The sequence below is a fragment of the Punica granatum genome, chromosome 7 (genome assembly GCF_007655135.1).
Source record: "Punica granatum isolate Tunisia-2019 chromosome 7, ASM765513v2, whole genome shotgun sequence".
Lineage (NCBI taxonomy): Eukaryota > Viridiplantae > Streptophyta > Magnoliopsida > Myrtales > Lythraceae > Punica > Punica granatum.
The window spans coordinates 15,699,086-15,716,892 of record NC_045133.1 but is presented as its reverse complement, the minus strand read 5'-3'; the positions used below and the strand labels follow the sequence as shown (position 1 = coordinate 15,716,892).

General features: G+C 44.7%; 1 protein-coding gene across 6 annotated transcripts; it reads left to right on the top strand.

The window, feature by feature from the left end:
* The first annotated feature begins 481 nt into the window (after positions 1 to 481).
* LOC116213469 lies at positions 482 to 13,978 on the top strand. Of its 6 annotated transcripts, XM_031548425.1 has the most exons (20): positions 482 to 671; positions 3,493 to 3,902; positions 4,002 to 4,057; positions 4,574 to 5,058; positions 5,771 to 5,906; positions 5,994 to 6,065; positions 6,230 to 6,301; positions 6,415 to 6,495; positions 6,793 to 6,941; positions 7,194 to 7,264; positions 7,730 to 8,074; positions 8,199 to 8,303; positions 8,402 to 8,644; positions 8,743 to 8,985; positions 9,084 to 9,326; positions 9,425 to 9,994; positions 10,118 to 10,222; positions 10,322 to 11,053; positions 11,177 to 11,257; positions 11,355 to 13,978. In XM_031548425.1, exons 1-20 carry the CDS (start codon positions 575 to 577, stop codon positions 13,362 to 13,364), a joined length of 6,306 nt encoding a protein of 2,101 aa, XP_031404285.1. In that variant the 5' UTR covers positions 482 to 574; the 3' UTR covers positions 13,365 to 13,978. The 6 variants fall into 6 exon arrangements, with proteins under 6 accessions (XP_031404285.1, XP_031404284.1, XP_031404283.1 ...); XM_031548424.1 differs by having other exon boundaries at positions 3,493 to 4,057; positions 8,797 to 8,985; XM_031548423.1 differs by having other exon boundaries at positions 3,493 to 4,057.
* Positions 13,979 to 17,807: the final 3,829 nt, after the last annotated feature.

The following is a 17,807-nucleotide window of genomic DNA, read 5'->3' as shown; positions in this document are numbered from 1 at the left end:
GGCAAACCCAAACTCTCTTTATAGGTCGGGAGGTAAAGTGCATTTAACTCTAAATATAGATACTTTCTTATACTATTGTTATATTTCTTTAAAATCATCATACTTTTATTTTAATTATCATAATTTTTTTAATAATATGAATATTTATTTTATTTTAAAGCGGTCCGACCCATCGAACCCCCGGTTGAACCCATAAACCCATGACCCCGTACCCCTTCCGGTTCATCATCCGGTCCGGTTCTGATAACACTGGTATCCACACGCTAGCTGTGGACAAGGACGACAATTCATGTACCATTCCAGCTGGCATGGATATTACCTCATATGCATGAGGTAATCGCCAGGTTAACTGAACCCTGACGTTTTCCGGGAATCATCAGACCCGTGAAAAGCATGTTGGATGGGCCATACAAAAAATTAACGGGGTCCATCTCATTTCGATGTTTAAATCCACCATATCTCCCCATAGGCATAGGCGATGATCATTTCTGTTTTAATTTCCAAAGCTGTCTGTCTCCATCTCTCTCTCTCTCTCCCCCTCTCCCCCCTGTTGGTTTGAGTAATAAAGAACAAAATGCAAATAACAAGGCTTTCGTTGTTTTGGTTTGTTGTCTTATGGACGTACTCAGCTACTGGGATGCTCGTTCTAGGGCAAGACCCAAACTATCCAGGTTAGCTATTTCTATGTTTCTCCATATCTCTAGATATTTATTAAATCGATCATATTTCACTTCCTGTGAAATATTATGGAGTTTTCAGCGATGAAAAAAACAAAAGAAGAAGACATATTTATGATGTTGGGGCTGTGTACCTTGATGGATGATCGATACTTAAGTTGAAACTTACTTTTGAGGCGTGGAGAACGCTCTCTTTGAAAGGTGTTATTCCTAGATAAAGTCCGCAAAAGGTTTCTGGTGATCGTTTTTGGGGAGTATGCAAAAACTTCAATTCGGAAATCTACCTAAGCACTCATCCATTCTCCTATAGAGAATGCACGAATGTATCTCATCTTTTTCCCCTTGCAAAGGACATACTTCCACGTCCTAAACTTATTTGCTTTTGCAAGGGATATCCTAAGATGAAGCCTTATATGTAGTCTACCTTCTCGGATAAAATTGATCACTCTCCCCTCTGTTCGGCATGAAATCACAGTTTGAAGCATTTTTTGCTTCTTGCCCGCGTTCATGGAGCACAAAAGCTCCAAACCACGGTCCTTAGGATCTAGTGCCACCAACAAAGTACTCGAACAAGGGGCTAGTGGCCAACATCAAGCAACTGCACCTCACGGGAATCTCCCGGTGAGGTTCACGGGTAGTAAGGGCTCGACATCACCAAGTACTCCGATTTCGAGAAAGGGTGCGATGAGATTCCGAGGAGTTGCAGACTCGATGCCTGTCACCAACCCCCTGATCATAGTCATTGAAGACACCAGACAATTACGGGAATGTTTCATTTTCACCCCTTAAACTATGAGAGAAAATCATACTTCCCCCCTAAACTATTTTTGAGTACCTTTTCCCCCTCAACAATGGGACTTGGGAAGTGAGAGACAAAAAAAAGAAAAAAAGAAAAAAAGAATATATATATATAGAAAAAGGAAAGTGCAGAGAGATATATGGGGATGGGGTCACCGCGGACCACTACTCGACCCACGAGATTGTCGGCGACCTCTGTGGTTACCTGCGATCTCGTGAAGGAGGCTGGTGGCCAGCAACGGATCTCGTGGGGGAGCGTGGTGACCTATTTCCTCAAGAGGGGATTTAAGGGGTTTGACTAGTGTTGCCGCTAGCCACCACCCTCCCCCACGAGATCGTTGCGAACTACAGAGGATGCACGTGACCTCATGAGGTGGTTGGTGGTTTGCGGTGACCCCCATCCCGTAGAAATTGAATATAATATGAGAAGAATAGATAAAAGATATCAATATGTAGTGACCAAGTGGTCAAAGTCACTGAACTAGATTATTTGAATGAATTATATAAAACAATTTAAAATATCAACATAATACCTGAAACATATATTAACCAACCTAATTGATCAATAAGATCTTATTTCAAATATTCAAGTTACTAAAATATTGCAATAATATGCCTAACGCTCCCTCAAGATGTGCATATAGTGCATTGAAATGCTCGTCCTATGTGAGCACACTCCGACATTTGATTAATAAGCATCTGGCTCGATGACGATGGCAGGGGCTCCCTTTCCTGTCAATAAAAATCATACACATGGGCTTCTCTTGCCCAATAATCAAAAGAGAAAAAAAATCGACTTCAAAGGTGGAAAAAATAATTATTGACTTGAAGCATCTTGCCTCCGGAAATCCAATGAAAGAGCATGAGCCTTTTGGCTTCAGAGGCTGGAGAGATTCCTTGAGCTTTTAACTTAAGAGATAACTTATTTTCATCTTGGTATTGTTAACACTTCGACCTCTTGCTTTGATATCATATAGAAATTGAATATAATATGAGAAGGAGAGAGAAGAGATATAAAAACATGGTGGCGTAGAGTCCAAAATCACGGGAGTGGATTATTTGGATTGACTCAATGAATTCTATAAAGAACTAGCCTATTTATAGGCCCAACGAGACAGTTAACTAGGAAACAAAAAAGCATTAACATTTCAACATGATATTTGAAGCGGATATCGAAAAATCTCTAAAATATCAACTAAACCAACTGATTAATAAGATCTTATTTCAAATATTCTAATTCCTAAAATATTAAATTATAATATCGAAATAATATTTCTAACACATCCCATTCCTTTTTTTGATAAGTAAACTAACACATCCCATCCCAGGTCTTTCTCTGCACCCTTTCTTCTTTTGTAAAGTTTTGTTTCTCTTTTCTATTATTTTTGGTGTCAATCGTGTTACAGGTGACTTTTCCGTTTACTTTGACGGTAATTGTCACGGTGGGGGGCCTGTATTACTCCATTATAATTGAGGGAATTTTGGTTTTCTATCTTTTTATTTTTCATATTTATTGTTAAATGCAATTTTTGGGAGCTCTAATATTAAATATACAAGTTTTAGTCCATAGCAAAATTCTTGAAATGAACTTTCTTTCTTCGCTGTACTTAAATAAACTATTTATATGGCAATATAAGCTATGTATATTGAATATATAATATAATATGGATCATGCTCTGAATCAAAATTCATTTTTTGAATACTTGTTTAAAACTTTCAAACATATCACATGTCATTGAATTGTAGCAGATTTCTCATTCTGAATAGGATCAAAATTGTTATTCCTAGCTATTGACCAACATTTTTTATTTGGTAGTTCCAATAAAATCCTGATCTCTCGGTTAGGAAATAGACGGAAGTTATTGTTTTGGTTTGTCGTATGGATGTTTTCGTCAGCCCCTACAATGCTCTGATTCAAGACCTTAATTAAATTTCAAGACCTTGTCTGAGAACATAAATATAGAATGGCCTTAAATTTGACTTTTTGCTCTCTTTCTTTCCGTCCCTAATTTTCTAGGTTTCATTAGCATCGACTGTGGGGCATCCAATGCTTCCACCGATCCTGTTCTTCAGCTTTATTATCAAACAGACCATGGATTTATAGACTCCGGTGAAAACCGGCTGGTCACTGGCAATTTCACAGACGGGGAAGTAGTTAGACCTACTGCAGAGACTCTGAGGGCATTTCCTAATGGGACTAGAAACTGCTACACAATCCGGCCGACAACAAAGACTGATGAAGACAGCAGAAAATATTTAATCAGGGCTTCTTTCTTGTATGGGAATTACGACAACCAGAACCGTACCCCGACATTCGACTTGCACATAGGAGTTACTTTTTGGGTGACAGTAAGGCTTCCGACGCCTTATACTCATGTCCATAAGGAGGTGATTCATGTGGTTCAACCAACAAGCGATGCTATACAGGTGTGCCTCGTAAACACTGGCAAAGGAACTCCTCTCATCTCATCTTTGGAATTGCGGCAGCTCAGCAATGCCATATACCTTACTGATGTTCACTTTCAGACGCTAGCCCTCCATAAGCGACTGAACATTGGCAGCACAAAGTATTTTTTGTTCAGGTATATATAAAATATACATCAGGCATATTACCTCTCTTTGTTGCGTACATATATTAGACGTGAGTCAGCATTACGCACGAAACTCATTAAATAGTATTTTAGTATATTGACATAACAAAACTTAACTTATAATTAATAGAAAGTAAATAGTAATTACTTTAGAACTCCAAATTAAATCAACTGCCTTCCTTAAGCACAGCTCTTTTAAATCTCAATCTTCATTGCAAAGTGGAATGAACTTAAATTTGCAGGATAGTATGTATATTGTCCATATCTCTAGGGGATTGGTCTCACCTCTCTTGTCTGTCATATCAACTTTCTGTGAGGTGGGCTTCACAACAGATAGTTGATCCATCAGATTCAAGAGGCAGCTGTGACGATCAGCTGGTTGCCAGGGCAGGAGAAGCACTACGGACTCTCTCTCTTGGCATTTCTTCAACCATTTTATTTCAAAGCGGTAACTGAACAATTATATATCATATCTCAATGGTAATCCTTGTCATTTGGTTTGGCCAGGCACCCATTTGATGACTATGATCGCATATGGAGTCCTGATGATACAAACTACGGTTCAGACATACAGTTTTTGTCCCGGAACGGCTTGTCAGACCCTTCCTTAAACAAAACTAATGACCCATATAAAGTTCCCACAGGAGTTCTTGACACATGGGCAGCAGGGCTGGAAAGCACTTTCAAGTTCGAGGAAAATTGGACAACAAATATGGCTGCCCCTTCCAAATGGATTGTTTACTTTCATTTTGCAGAACTGATGAACATGACCTCACAAAGGAAATTCACTATTTACAGCAACAATAAGGTTGTCGAAACAATCGACCTCAATTACCTTGAGCCGGTGACAGTTCGTACCCATCAGTTTACCAGTGACATTGGCTTCCAGTTCCAGTTTGTCACCTCTGGGTCAACCTCACCTCCAATACTCAATGCCCTGGAGCTTTACCGCCTGCTTGATCTTTCAACTGCCCCAACAAACATTGATGATGGTGCGTGCTGTCTTTTTATGCAATATACATGAGTGTGTGTGTGTGTATTGTTAGTGTTTTAGTGTCCCATATTGGAGAGCTGGTGAACAAAATGAGTTGGGTGCCGCCAGTTAATATAGCTTAAGCTTTTGGGTTAGACATGATCAGGCTAACCACTTCTAGTTATAGGCTTTTTTTATTTTATTTTAATAAGAAGAGTAATTTCATTGATAAACAGAACAGTACAACAAAACAACTGAACACAAGAAGTCTCTAAAGGTTTTCCCAACACATATTCTAAATCATCTAATTACAATGCCATCAACTGATCTAACAACTGATATCTGAAGAGCTCCATGGCTGGTTCACCACATTCAAAGAGTCTGTTTCAATAATTAATTTAGTTCTCAATGCATCTGGGTCACTAGCTGATATCTGAAGAGCTCTTTTGATAGCCCCACTTAAGCCTCATTAGACTCTGTGATACCAGAAGAAAACATGCAAAGAAAATTGTTGTTGCAGGCTTAACGGAATTTCAATATATATACATATAGAATTAATCATAGCTTACTACGAATTATAATTAGAAAAGCCAGATGTTTAAAATATGCACTGCACCTTAAACCAAAACCCCAAATTCATTAGTTTGTTCTCATGTTTTATCTTGTTTGCGAGATTGGAATTGTCAGCCCCTATAGCTCTTTGATTGGATATATTAAATGTCATTGCGCAGTGACCGCTATGAGTGTTATCAAGAAAGCATACAATGTGAGAAAAGAGAGTTGGCAGGGAGATCCATGTGTCCCTACTAACTTTACATGGGATGGTGTCAACTGTAGCACCGAGAGTCCTCCGAGGATCACCTCGTTGTGAGAATTCCTCTTTGTTCCTTTTTTTTTTAATAGTAAGGATTTTGTTGAAGATGATTCCATTGCCAAAAAAAAAAAAAATGGCAGGAACCTGTGCTCCAGCGGCCTGAAAGGGAAGATAGCAGATTCACTGGCCAACTTAACAGCGCTAGTATCTCTGTAAGTTTTTTCCCAATTGGCCGGCCGACGTTTTTTGAAATATCAGATTTCCTGATGATATGATTATTTTTAAAAATCACATGCATGGTAAAAGTCATTTAGAATGCTTTGTGCCTTGAAATATCATAATTAATTTAATCAATAACCAATAATTGATCTCTCAGGAATCTTTCGCACAATCAATTGTCCGGGTCGGTGCCTGGATTCTTGGCAGAATTGACGAACTTGAAACACCTGTGCGTGATGAGTTATTGCATTTTGTTGCACTGGCAATATACATGTCTTGATAGATCGATGTATGTCCTCAAATCAATAAAGTTTTTTTTTTTCCCTCACCTGGATTTTGCAGTGACTTAAGTGGAAATGACCTCAGTGGCTCAGTCCCCAAGAACCTGCGGACAAAGGCTGATGCTGGAACTTTAGATTTACAGTACGTAAAGCATGGATAGCAATCATACGTCTCTTCTTCTGTTTTTTTCCCTTTATTTTTGGGTTTCCGGCATGCCGGGATAGGAGAAAATCCTCAGTAGATGTGCCTAAATTTCCCTTGAAAGGCCGATAAACAAAAATGACCTGAAATATATGGAAATCGACTGTAATTACATTCGATTCCCTTCTCATGGAAAACACATCTTTCCTTTCTGAGCCAGTAGCTTGATCATTTACTTGGAATCTGACATATTACTTAGTACTGCAGCCATCATCTTAATTCCTCGTTTTGATGCAGTTTGGATGGAAACCCCAATCTCTGCAAGTCAGGTTCTTGTGGATTGTCTAAGAAAACGAAGTACATTATAATTGGAACCGTACTATTGGTCGCTCTCGGCAGTGCTTCAGCGGTTTGGAGCTGGACAACCCACTGGAACAAGGATAAAGGTTATCATATATACTTCTCATCTCTTTTATCTAAAAGCAATTATGGTTTGATAATTTCTTTCACGAGCTCGAAATGAAGATTATCAGAATTTAAAATTCAACGCACTGAATGACCGAGAATTTACTAGCGGTTCGACTGCAGATTGCTACTAGAATTGGGCACGTCTTGTCTACCTGAAAATGGCAACCCAACGATAGACAAAATCATTTACATTTTTGCAGATCTAATTGTTAGACCGTGTTGTTGAACAGCTCAAATAACCCAAGACGTGGAATCCAACAAGAAGACATCCAAGCCCGAGGGGCAGGGAATTTCGAAGGAGGTGCGTTACACATCCACTGAGGTTGCAAGAATCACTCGCAATTCAGTATTAAACTTGGCGGGTTTACCCAGGAAAATCACCGAGGGAATAGTTCCCTTGGTAAACTTCCCCGCCAAACCGCCAATAATTCGCTCGTAACATTAATCGCGGCTGTGTCAGCGGCCTACTGATGGAATATTCCGCCAGCATTGTACCGAGGGATTAGGCCATCGGTAATTCCTCAGTACAAGAAAATAAAAGGCTATGTCAAGAGAATCCTTCCCTTAGTATTGTCGCTCGGTGGTAACAGTAAATCTATTCCCTCAGCACTCCGGCCCTGCGCCCTCCCGCAACCCAACCCAAAAATCTCTCATTCGCTTCGTGTCTGCAAACGAGGAGGTTCCCTCATTAGATGATAAGTGTTGCTATTTATTTGGATGCATCTCAATAATGTTTATATACTATCAAATGATCATTTCTTTGCAGTCGAATGAACTTGGTAGAGAGCCCACACCGGGCGACAAATATGAAGAAAACAACAAGAGGAAGGAGGATAGATCCTCCTTGAAGGAGGGCGATGAACAGTACGAGAAACTGAGACAGGAGGTAAGCTCGTTGAAGAAGATGTTGACCAAGCAGGTGACCATGTGGTCCCAAGTTCCACAGTTCATTGGCCAAATAAGAACGATCATGGGGGGCATGTCAGGCCAACCCGCTGATGCCGTCTTTCCAAAACAGCATGACTCCGAGCATTGCCGTCTCGACCACCGTCAACAGAGAGATGGAGATGATGAGAAAGAGAGAGACAGTGGCCAGAATGATGCCCATATTGTAGGTTCTCTCATTCTTCTTGTTTACAACCAAGCAAGTTCCCTCAATAGATGATTGGTGTGGATTTTTATTTGAATACATCTCAATAATATTGATATATTGTCAAATGATCATTACTTTGCAGTCGAATGAACTTAGTAGAGAGCCCACACTGGTCAAGGTATATGAAAAAAGCCAGAAGAAGAAGCAGGATGGATCCGAGGTTAACCCACATACTGTGGAGACAACTGTAAGTTCAAATGTGTAAATACTTCATTGACACAGTTGCGCAGCTTTCTAACTGAGGATGTTTAATATTTTTAAACATTCGTATTGATTCTATCATAGGAGGCTTACCGCCAATCGAGGTCCCAAGAGGATAACAACCTTGCCACTCAAGAGTGGCAGGTGAAGGCTATAGGGAGGAAAAAGAAGGGACTTATACAGTGGATGAACTGGCTTCGTCGCCATGGCTTTATCAGTGCATTGGCCGGTTCCTCTGAAATGGCACAACTAAGTGAGGAGCAATATAAGCCACATACTGCAGAGCAGGATGGATCCGGGGTTAACCCACATACTGTGGAGACAACTGTAAGTTCAAATGTGTAAATATTTCATTGACACAGTTGCGCAGCTTTCCATCTGAGGATGTTTAATATTTTTAAACATTCGTATTGATTCTATCATAGGAGGCTTACCGCCAATCGAGGTCCCAAGAGGATAACAACCTTGTCACTCGACAGTCGCAGGTGAAGGCTATCGGGAGGAAAAAGAAGGGACTTATACATTGGATGAACTGGCTCCGTCGCCATGGCTTTATCAGTGCATTGGCCGGTTCCTCTGAAACGGCACAACTGAGTAAGGAGCAGTATATGCCACACGCCAAGAAGCAGGATGGATCCGGGGTTAACCCACATACTGCGGAGACAACTGTAAGTTCAAATGTGTAAATACTTCATTGACACAGGTGCACAACTTTTCATTTGAGGATGTTTAATATTTTTAAACACTCGTATTAATTCTATCATAGGAGGCGTACCGCCAATCAAGGTCCCAAGAAGATAACAACCTTGCTACTCAAGAGTCGCAGGTGAAGGCTACAGGGAGGAAAAAGAAGGGACTTATACATTGGATGAACTGGCTTCGTCGCCTTGGCTTTATCAGTGCATTGGCCGGTTCCTCTGAAACGGCACAACTGAGTGAGGAGCAGTATATGCCACATACTGCGGAGCAGGATGGATCCGGGGTTAACCCACATACTACGGAGACAACTGTAAGTTCAATTGTGTAAATACTTCATTGACACATGTGCGTAGCTTTCCATCTGAGGATGTTTAATATTTTTAAACATTCGTATTGATTCTATCATAGGAGGCTTACCGCCAATCGAGGTCCCAAGAGGATAACAACCTTGCCACTCAAGAGTCGCAAGTGAAGGCTACAGGGAGGAAAAAGAAGGGACTTATACATTGGATGAACTGGCTCCGTCGCCATGGCTTTATTAGTGCATTGGCCGGTTCCTCTGAAACGGCACAACTGAGTGAGGAGCAGTATAAGCAACTGAGTCTAGACTCATTGCATAAGACGTTGACCGAGTATGTGACCATGTGGTCCCAGGTTCAACAGTTCATGGCTCAAATGACCACGACCATAGAGGCCATGTCAGACCGATCCGCTAATACTGTCTTCCCACAACAACATCACTCTCAGCAGCGGCATTCAGATCGACGTGAGCAGAAAGGCGGAGATGATGAGGACGAGGAAAACCATGGCCAGGACGACTCCCAGATGGCTGTAAGCATGACGACGATCTCAGGCCAACCCACTGCTGTTGTCTTTCTGCAGCAACATCACTCCCGGCAACACCGTCCAATCCAATATCAGCCGAGAGGTGGAGATAATGAGGCCAAGGAATACCATGGACAAGATGATGCCCATATGGTAGTTCTCTCATTCTTCTTGTCTACAACAGAGCAGGTTTTCTTATTAGATGATAAGCGTGGATTCTTATTTGAATGCATCACAATAATATTAATATATTGTCAAATGATGATTTTCTTGCAGTCGAAGGAAATTGGCAGTGAGCTAACACTAGTGGAGGTATATGGAAAAAACTACGAGAAGAACGAGGATCAATCTTGGGTCAACCCACATGCTACGGAGATAACTGTAAGTTCAAATGTATAAGTACTTCATTGAAACGGTTATGCATGTTTCCGTCAGGGAATGTTTAACATTTCTAAACATTCATATCGATTCTTTTTAAAGGAAACCCACCACCAGGCGATGTCCAAAGAGGATAACAGTCGTACCACTGAAGAGTTGGGGTTCTGGAGGTGGGCGAAGGCTTTAGGGAGGAATAAAAGGAGAATTATCCATTGGATGAACTGCCTCTATCGCCTCGGCTCTATTAGTGGATTGTCCGATCCTTCTGGGATGGCAAAATTGAGTAATAAGCACTATGAGCAACTAACACAAGGGGTAACCTCTTTGAAGGAGATGTTGACCAAGCATGGGACCATGTGGTCCAAGGTTCCACAGTTGATGGACCAAATGACCACAAGCATGGTGGCCATTTCAGACCAACACCCTGATGCTACCATTCCACAACAACAACATTACCGGAAACATCCAGACCAACGTCAGTGGAGAGGCGGAGATGATGAGGATGAGGAAAACCACGGCCACGGCGATGCCCAAGTGGATGCGAGCATGGAGACCATTTCAGATCAACCCCTTAATGCTGTCATTCCACAACATCGTTCCCGGCAACATCGTCCAGACCAACATCAGTGGAGAGGTGGAGATGATGAGGGCGAGGAAAACCATGGCCACGACAACGCCCAAATGGACGCGATCATGGTGGCCATGCCAGGCCCACCCGCCGATGTTGTTTCTCTGCACCCACGTCACTCCCAGCAACGACGTCTGAACCAACGTCGGAAGAGAGGTGGAGATTATGAGGATACGAAAGACCATGGCCAGGACGACGCCCAGATGGTAGTTCTCATTCCTCTTCTTGTCCGCAACCAAGCAAGTTCCCTCATTAGATGATAGGAGCATATTTTTATTTGAATGTATCTCTACGATTTAATAAACTGTCAAATAATCATTTCTTTGCAGTCGAGGGAACTTGAAGAAGAGCCCACAGTGGATGAAGTGCGTGATATAAACGACAAAAGAAAGGATGATGCGGAGATAATTGTAAGTTCAAAATGTAAATACTTCATTGGAACAGTTGTGCAGCTTTTCATAGAGGGATTTTAAGATTCTTAAATACTCGTATTGATTCTTTTTACAGGAGACCGACCAACAGACGAGGTCCCAAGAGGATAATAGCCCTGCCACTCAACAACCGAAGGCCCAAATGTGGGCGAATCTTGTGGGGAGGAATAAGAAAGGACGTTTACAGTGGATGAACTGGCTTTGTCGCCTGAGCTCTATCAACGAATTGGCTGGTCCCTCTGAGACGACACAGATGAGTGATGAGCAATTCGACCAACTGAATCAGGAAGTGAGCTCATTCGAGAAGATGTTGACAGAGCAAGTGAACAAGTGGTCCCAATTTCCACAATTCATGGACGAAATGACAGAGAGCATGGCGGCCACGTCAAGCCGACCGACTGATGGTGTCTTTCTGCAACAACATCGCACTCGACAACGCCGTCCAGACCAACGTCCGCAGAAAGATATAAATGATGCGGGTGAGGAAGACCATGAGCAAGACGATGCCCAGACAGCCACGAGCATGGCGGCCATGTTCAGTGGACCCCCTGATGTTGTCTTTCTGCAACAACATCACTCCCAGCAACGCCATTCGAACCAACGCCGACAGAGAGGTGGAGATGATGAAGATGAGGAAGATCAGGGCTTGGACAATGCTGAGATGGCTGCGAGCATTGGTGCCATGTCAGGCCAACCCGCTGATGTTGTCTTCCTACACCAGCATCGTTCCCAGCAACGCCATTTGAACCAACGTCATCAGAGAGGTGGAGATGATGAGGTCGAGGAAGATCGTGGCTTGGACGATGCCCAGATTGCCACAAGCATGGTGGCCATGTTAGGCCAACCTACTGATTCTGTCTTTCCGCAGCAGCATCACTCCCAGCAACGTCACCCCAACCAACGTCAAGAGGGAGGTGAAGTTGCTGAGGACAAGGAAGATCGTGGCCAGGGTGCCGAGATGGCTGCGAGCATTGTGGACATGTTTGACCGACCCGCTGATGTTGTATTTTCGCATCTGCATCCCTCCCAACAACGCTGTTCAAATCAACCTTTTCAGAGAGGTGGAAATGTTCGGGACGCGAAAAACCATGGCCTGGATGCTGCCCAAACGGCCACGAGCATGGCAGTTATGTCAAGCCAACTTGCTGATGTTGTCTTTCCACAGCAGCACCATCCGAACCAACGTCAGCAAAGAGGTGGAGATGAAGAAGAAGAGGAAGGCCATGGCCAGGACGACACCCAGATGGCTGCGAGCATAACAGCCATGTTAGGTCGACCCACTGATGTTGACTTTTTGCAGCAGCATCACTCCAAGCAACGTCATCCGAACCAATGTCAGAAGAGAGATGAAGTTGCTGAGGACAAGGAAGATCGTAGCCAAGACGATGCTGATAGGGCTGCGAGCATTGCAGACATGTTTGGCCGACCCACTGATGTTGTATTTTCGCAGCTGCATCAATCCCAACAACACCGTCCGAACCAACGTCAACAGAGATTTGGAAATGTTGGGGATGCAAAAAACCATGGCCAGAACGATTCCCAAACGGTCGCGAGCATGGTGACCATGTCAGGCCAACTTGCTGATGCTGTCTTTCCACAGCAGCATCATTCCCAGCAGTGCCATCCAAACCAACGTCAGCAGAGAGGTGGAGATGATGAAGAAGAGGAATACCATGGCCAGGACCACGCCCAGATGGCCGTGAGCATGGCAGCCATGTTTGGCCAACCCATAGATGTTGCCTTTCTGCAGCAGTATCACTCCCAGCAACATCATCCGAACCAAAGTCAGCAAAGAGGTGGAGATGAGCATGAGGAAGATCGTGGCCAGGACGATGCCCAGATGGCCGCAAGCACTAAGGCCATGTTAGGCCAAGCCGCTGATGTTGCCTTTCCACAGCAACATCACTCCCAACAACGTCATCCGAACCAACGTCAACAGAGAGGTGGAGATGATGAGTTCGAGGAAGATCGTGGCTTGGATGATGCCCAGATTGCCGCAAGCATGGTGGCCTTAGGCCAGCCTATTGATGCTGTCTTTTCACAGCTCCATAACTCCCAACAATGCCGTCCGAACCAACGTCGGTAGAGGGGTGAAAATGATAGAGACGCAGAAGATCATGGCCAGGACGACGCCCAGATGGCTACGAGCGTGGCGGCCATGTTAGGCCAACCCGCTGATGTTATCTTTCCGCAGCAGCATCACTCCCAGCAACGCTGTCTATATCAACCTCTTCAGAGAGGTGGAAATGTTCGAGACGTGAAAGACCAGGGCCAAGATGCTGCCCAATCGGCCACGAGCATGGCGGTTATGTCAAGCCAACTTGCTGATGCTGTCTTTCCACAGCAGCACCATCCGAACCAACTTCAGCAAAGTGGTGGAGATGAAGAAAAAGAGGAAGGCCATGGCCAGGACGACACCCAAATGGCCGCGAGCATAACCGCCATGTTAGGTCAACCCACTGATGTTAACTTTCTACAACAACAACACTCCCAGCAATGTCATCCGAACCAACGTCAGCGGCGAGGTGAAGTTGTTGAGGACAAGGAAGATCGTAGCCAGGACGATGCTGATAGGGCTGCGAGCATTACAGACATATTAGGCCGACCCGCTAATGTTGTATTTTCACAGCTGCATCAATCCCAACAACATTGTCCAAACCAACGTCAACAAAGAGTTGGAAATGTTGGGGATGCGAAAAACCATGGCCAGAACGATGCCCAGACGGACGCGAGCATGGTGACCATGTTAGGCCAACTTGCTGATGTTTTCTTTCCACAGCAGCATCATTCCCAGCAGCGCCGTCCAAACCAACGTCAGCAGAGAGGTGGAGATGATGAGAAGAGGAATACCATGGCCAGGACTACGCCCAGATGGCCGTGAGCATGGCGACCATGTTTGGCCAATCCACAGATGTTGTCTTTCCGCAGCATCATCACTCCCAGCAGCATCATCCTAACCAAAGTCAGCGGAGAGGTGGAGATGAGCACGAGGAAGATCGTGGCCAGGAGGATGCCCATATGGCCGTAAGCACTAGAGCCATGTTAGGCCAGGCCGCTGATGGTGTCTTCCCACAGCAGCATCACTCCCAGCAACGTCATCAGAACCAACGTCAGCAGAGAGGTGGAGATGATGAGTTTGAGGAAGATCATGGCATGGATGATGCCCAGATTGCCGCAAACATGGTGGCCACGTTAGGCCAGTCTACCGATGCTGTCTTTTCACAGCTCCATAACTCCCAACAATGCCGTCTGAACCAACGTCGGCAGAGGGGTGAAAATGATAGAGACACGGAAGACCATGCCCAGGACAACGCCCAGATGGCTGCGAGCGTGGCGGCTATGTTAGGCCGACCCGCTGATGTTATCTTTCCACAACAGCATCACTCCCAGCAACGTTGTCCAGATCAACCTCTTCAGAGAGGTGGAAATGTTCGGGACGTGAAAGACCATGGCCAAGATGCTGCCCAAACGGCCACGAGCATGGCGGTTATGTCAAGCCAACTTGCTGATGCTGTCTTTCCACAGCAGCACCATCCGAACCAACGTCAGCAAAGAGGTGGAGATAAAGAAGAAGAGGAAGGCCATGGCCAGGACGACAACCAGATGGCTGCGAGCATAACAGCCATGTTAGGTCGACCCACTGATGTTAACTTTCTGCAGCAGCATCACTCCCAGCAACGTCATCCGAACCAACGTCAGCGGAGAGGTGAAGTTGCCGAGGACAAGGAATATCGTAGCCAGGACGATGCTGATAGGGCTGCGAGCATTGCAGATATGTTAGGCCGACCCGCTGATGTTGTATTTTCGCAGCTGCATCAATCCCAACAACACCATTCAAACCAACGTCAACAGAGAGTTGGAAATGTTGGGGATGCGAAAAACCATGGCCAGAACGATGCCCAGACGGTTGCGAGCATGGTGACCATGTCAGGCCAACTAACTGATGTTGTCTTTCCACAGCAGCATCATTCCCTGCAGTGTCGTCCAAACCAAGGTCAACAGAGAGGTGGAGATGATAAAGAAGAGTTATACCATGGCCAGGACCACGCCCAGATGGCTGTGAGCATGGCAGTTGTGTTTGGCCAACCCATAGATGTTGTCTTTCCGCAGCAACATCACTTCCAGGAACATCATCTCAACCAAAGTCAGCAGAGATGTGGCGATGAGCACGAGGAAGATCGTGGCCAGGACGATGCTCAAATGGTCGCAAGCACTAGAGCCATGTTAGGCCAAGCCGTTGATGTTTACTTTCCACAGCAGCATCACTCCCAGCAACATCATCTGAACCAACGTCAGCAGAGTGGTGGAGATGATGAGTTCGAGGAAGATAGTGGCTTGGATGATGCCTAGATTGCCGCAAGCATGGTGGCCACGTTAGGCCAGCCTACTGATGCTATCTTTTCACAGCTCCATAACTCCAAACAATGTCGTCCGAACCAATGTTGGCAGAGGGGTGAAAATGATAGAGACGCGGAAGACCATGGCCAGGACGACGCCCATATGGTTGCGAGCGTGGCGGCCATGTTAGGCCGACCCGCTGATGTTATCTTTTCGCAACAGCATCATTCCCAGCAACGCCGTTTGAACCAACGTCGGCAGAGAAGTGGAGATAACGAGGACGAGCAAGACCGTGGCAAGGATGACGCCCCGATGGCCGGAAGCATGGTAGCCATGTCAGGCCGACCCACTGATGTTGTCTTTCTGCAGCAGCATCACTCCGAGACACACCGTCCGGACCAATCTCAACAAAGACGTGGAGAGAATGAGGACGAGGAAGATCATGGCCAAGACGACGTCGAATGGTTGAAGGATGGGTAGGTGATGGTTGTCATCCATTTCTCTTCTGTTTAGACTGATGTTTAATGGGATTTTTACGCTTTTTTAATGTATTTAATGTGTGTGATTTGGGAGACTCTGAATCTAGATTATTAAGTCCCTAGACTGTTGGAATGTTTGTTTAGTTGGTTATGAGTGTTAGTAAAAAACATGTGAGAAGTTTGTTATGTAGATGTGACATGTTTCTTGTGATATATGAAGACGAAGTGGTTAGATGAAATGGTTGCTAAGTTGGGGTTTTATGCAATTATTTGAATAAGTTTATGTTTTGGAATGAAATATTGAGAATTTGGGGGAGACTCTGCTGAATTTTTGGTTTGTCGCATCTTAAAGAAATTCGTCAAAAGAATTAATAAAAAAAAAGAAGGATTATTAGTATTGTTCCAAAAGACTAAACAACGTCAAATTTTGAAGTGGAGAAATCAATAGATGCTGCCCTGCACATTTTGTTATAATTCGTTTTAAAATTTTTATATTTATTGAAGTGCATATTAATTGACACTCGATAACATTGAAAGTGTTCTAGAACGTGTAATCGATGAAGAAATTAAAAAAAAACGATTTTGATATATATATATATATATATATATCATAGTTATATTTTCTGGGAGAAACATTATAGGACGAGACGACTTAGCGTGATAGTTTTCACCTTGGACTTCCGCAGGGAAGTCCCTGGATTGAATCCCCCCATGCGCACCATGCAATGCCTGTGCGCCCTCTCACTAGGTCCGTCCCTTGGCTGGTCGACCTGGTCCAATTTTATTTTTTAATTCAATACTGATGGTTTTACTATGGGAATATTCTATCATTTAAGTACCTGGGTTTTTACCGAGGGATTATACTGCATTGGGCTTCGGCTCCGCATCGGGCTCCGACCCTGTATCGGGCTTCGGCCCCGCATTTATTGTATCGGGTTTCGGCCCCGCATCGGGCTCCGGCCATGCATTTACTGCATTGGGCTCCGGCCCAGCATCGGGCTTCGGCCCCGCATTTACTACATTGGGCTTCGGGCCTCGCATCGGGCTCCGGCCCCGCATTTACTACATTGGGCTTCGGGCCTCGCATCGGGCTCCGGCCCAGCATCGGGCTCCGGCCCCGCATTTACTACATTGGGCTTCGGGCCTCGCATCGGGCTCCGACCCAGCATCGGGCTCCAGCCCCGCATTTACTGCATTGGGCTTCGGCCTCACATCGGGCTCCGGCCCTGCATTTACTTTTGGGTTTCAGCCTTGCATCGGGCTCCGGCCCCACTTTTGGGCTTCGGCCCCACTTTTGGGCTTCGGCCCCGCATCGGGCCTCGGTCCTGCATTTACTGCTTTCGGGCCCCGACCCAGCATTTACTGCTTTTGGGCTCTGGCCCCGCATTTACTACTTTCCGATTTTGACACCTCGCATTTACTACTTTCAGGCTCATCTGAAATCCGAAATCAACTTGGATTCAAATTCATCCAAGCGATACTCCGAGGAGCAAGTCTAATCCTTCAACTACAAAGACCGAAAGTGACAGCTCCAAAAATAGAGCATGACCCAACTCTCGATCGCAGGAGATACCAGCACGGTCATGCCTCCGATCAAAGAATGGATCTCACTCGTCCTCTGCCATCGCCGCCGACTAAGCACTGGAACAACATGCGCAGTCTTCTTTAAACTCTCTTTTGCTTTAATTTAAATCCATTCCTACAAATGGGTT

Coding starts and splice junctions, on each gene's coding strand:
- LOC116213469 (XM_031548423.1), top strand. CDS start 575: ATGCAAATAACAAGGCTTTCGTTGTTTTGGTTTGTTGTCTTATGGACG. Junction 7,265..7,729: donor GGCAGGGAATTTCGAAGGAG/GTGCGTTACACA, acceptor ATTTCTTTGCAG/TCGAATGAACTTGGTAGAGA. Junction 9,995..10,117: donor GACAAGATGATGCCCATATG/GTAGTTCTCTCA, acceptor ATTTTCTTGCAG/TCGAAGGAAATTGGCAGTGA.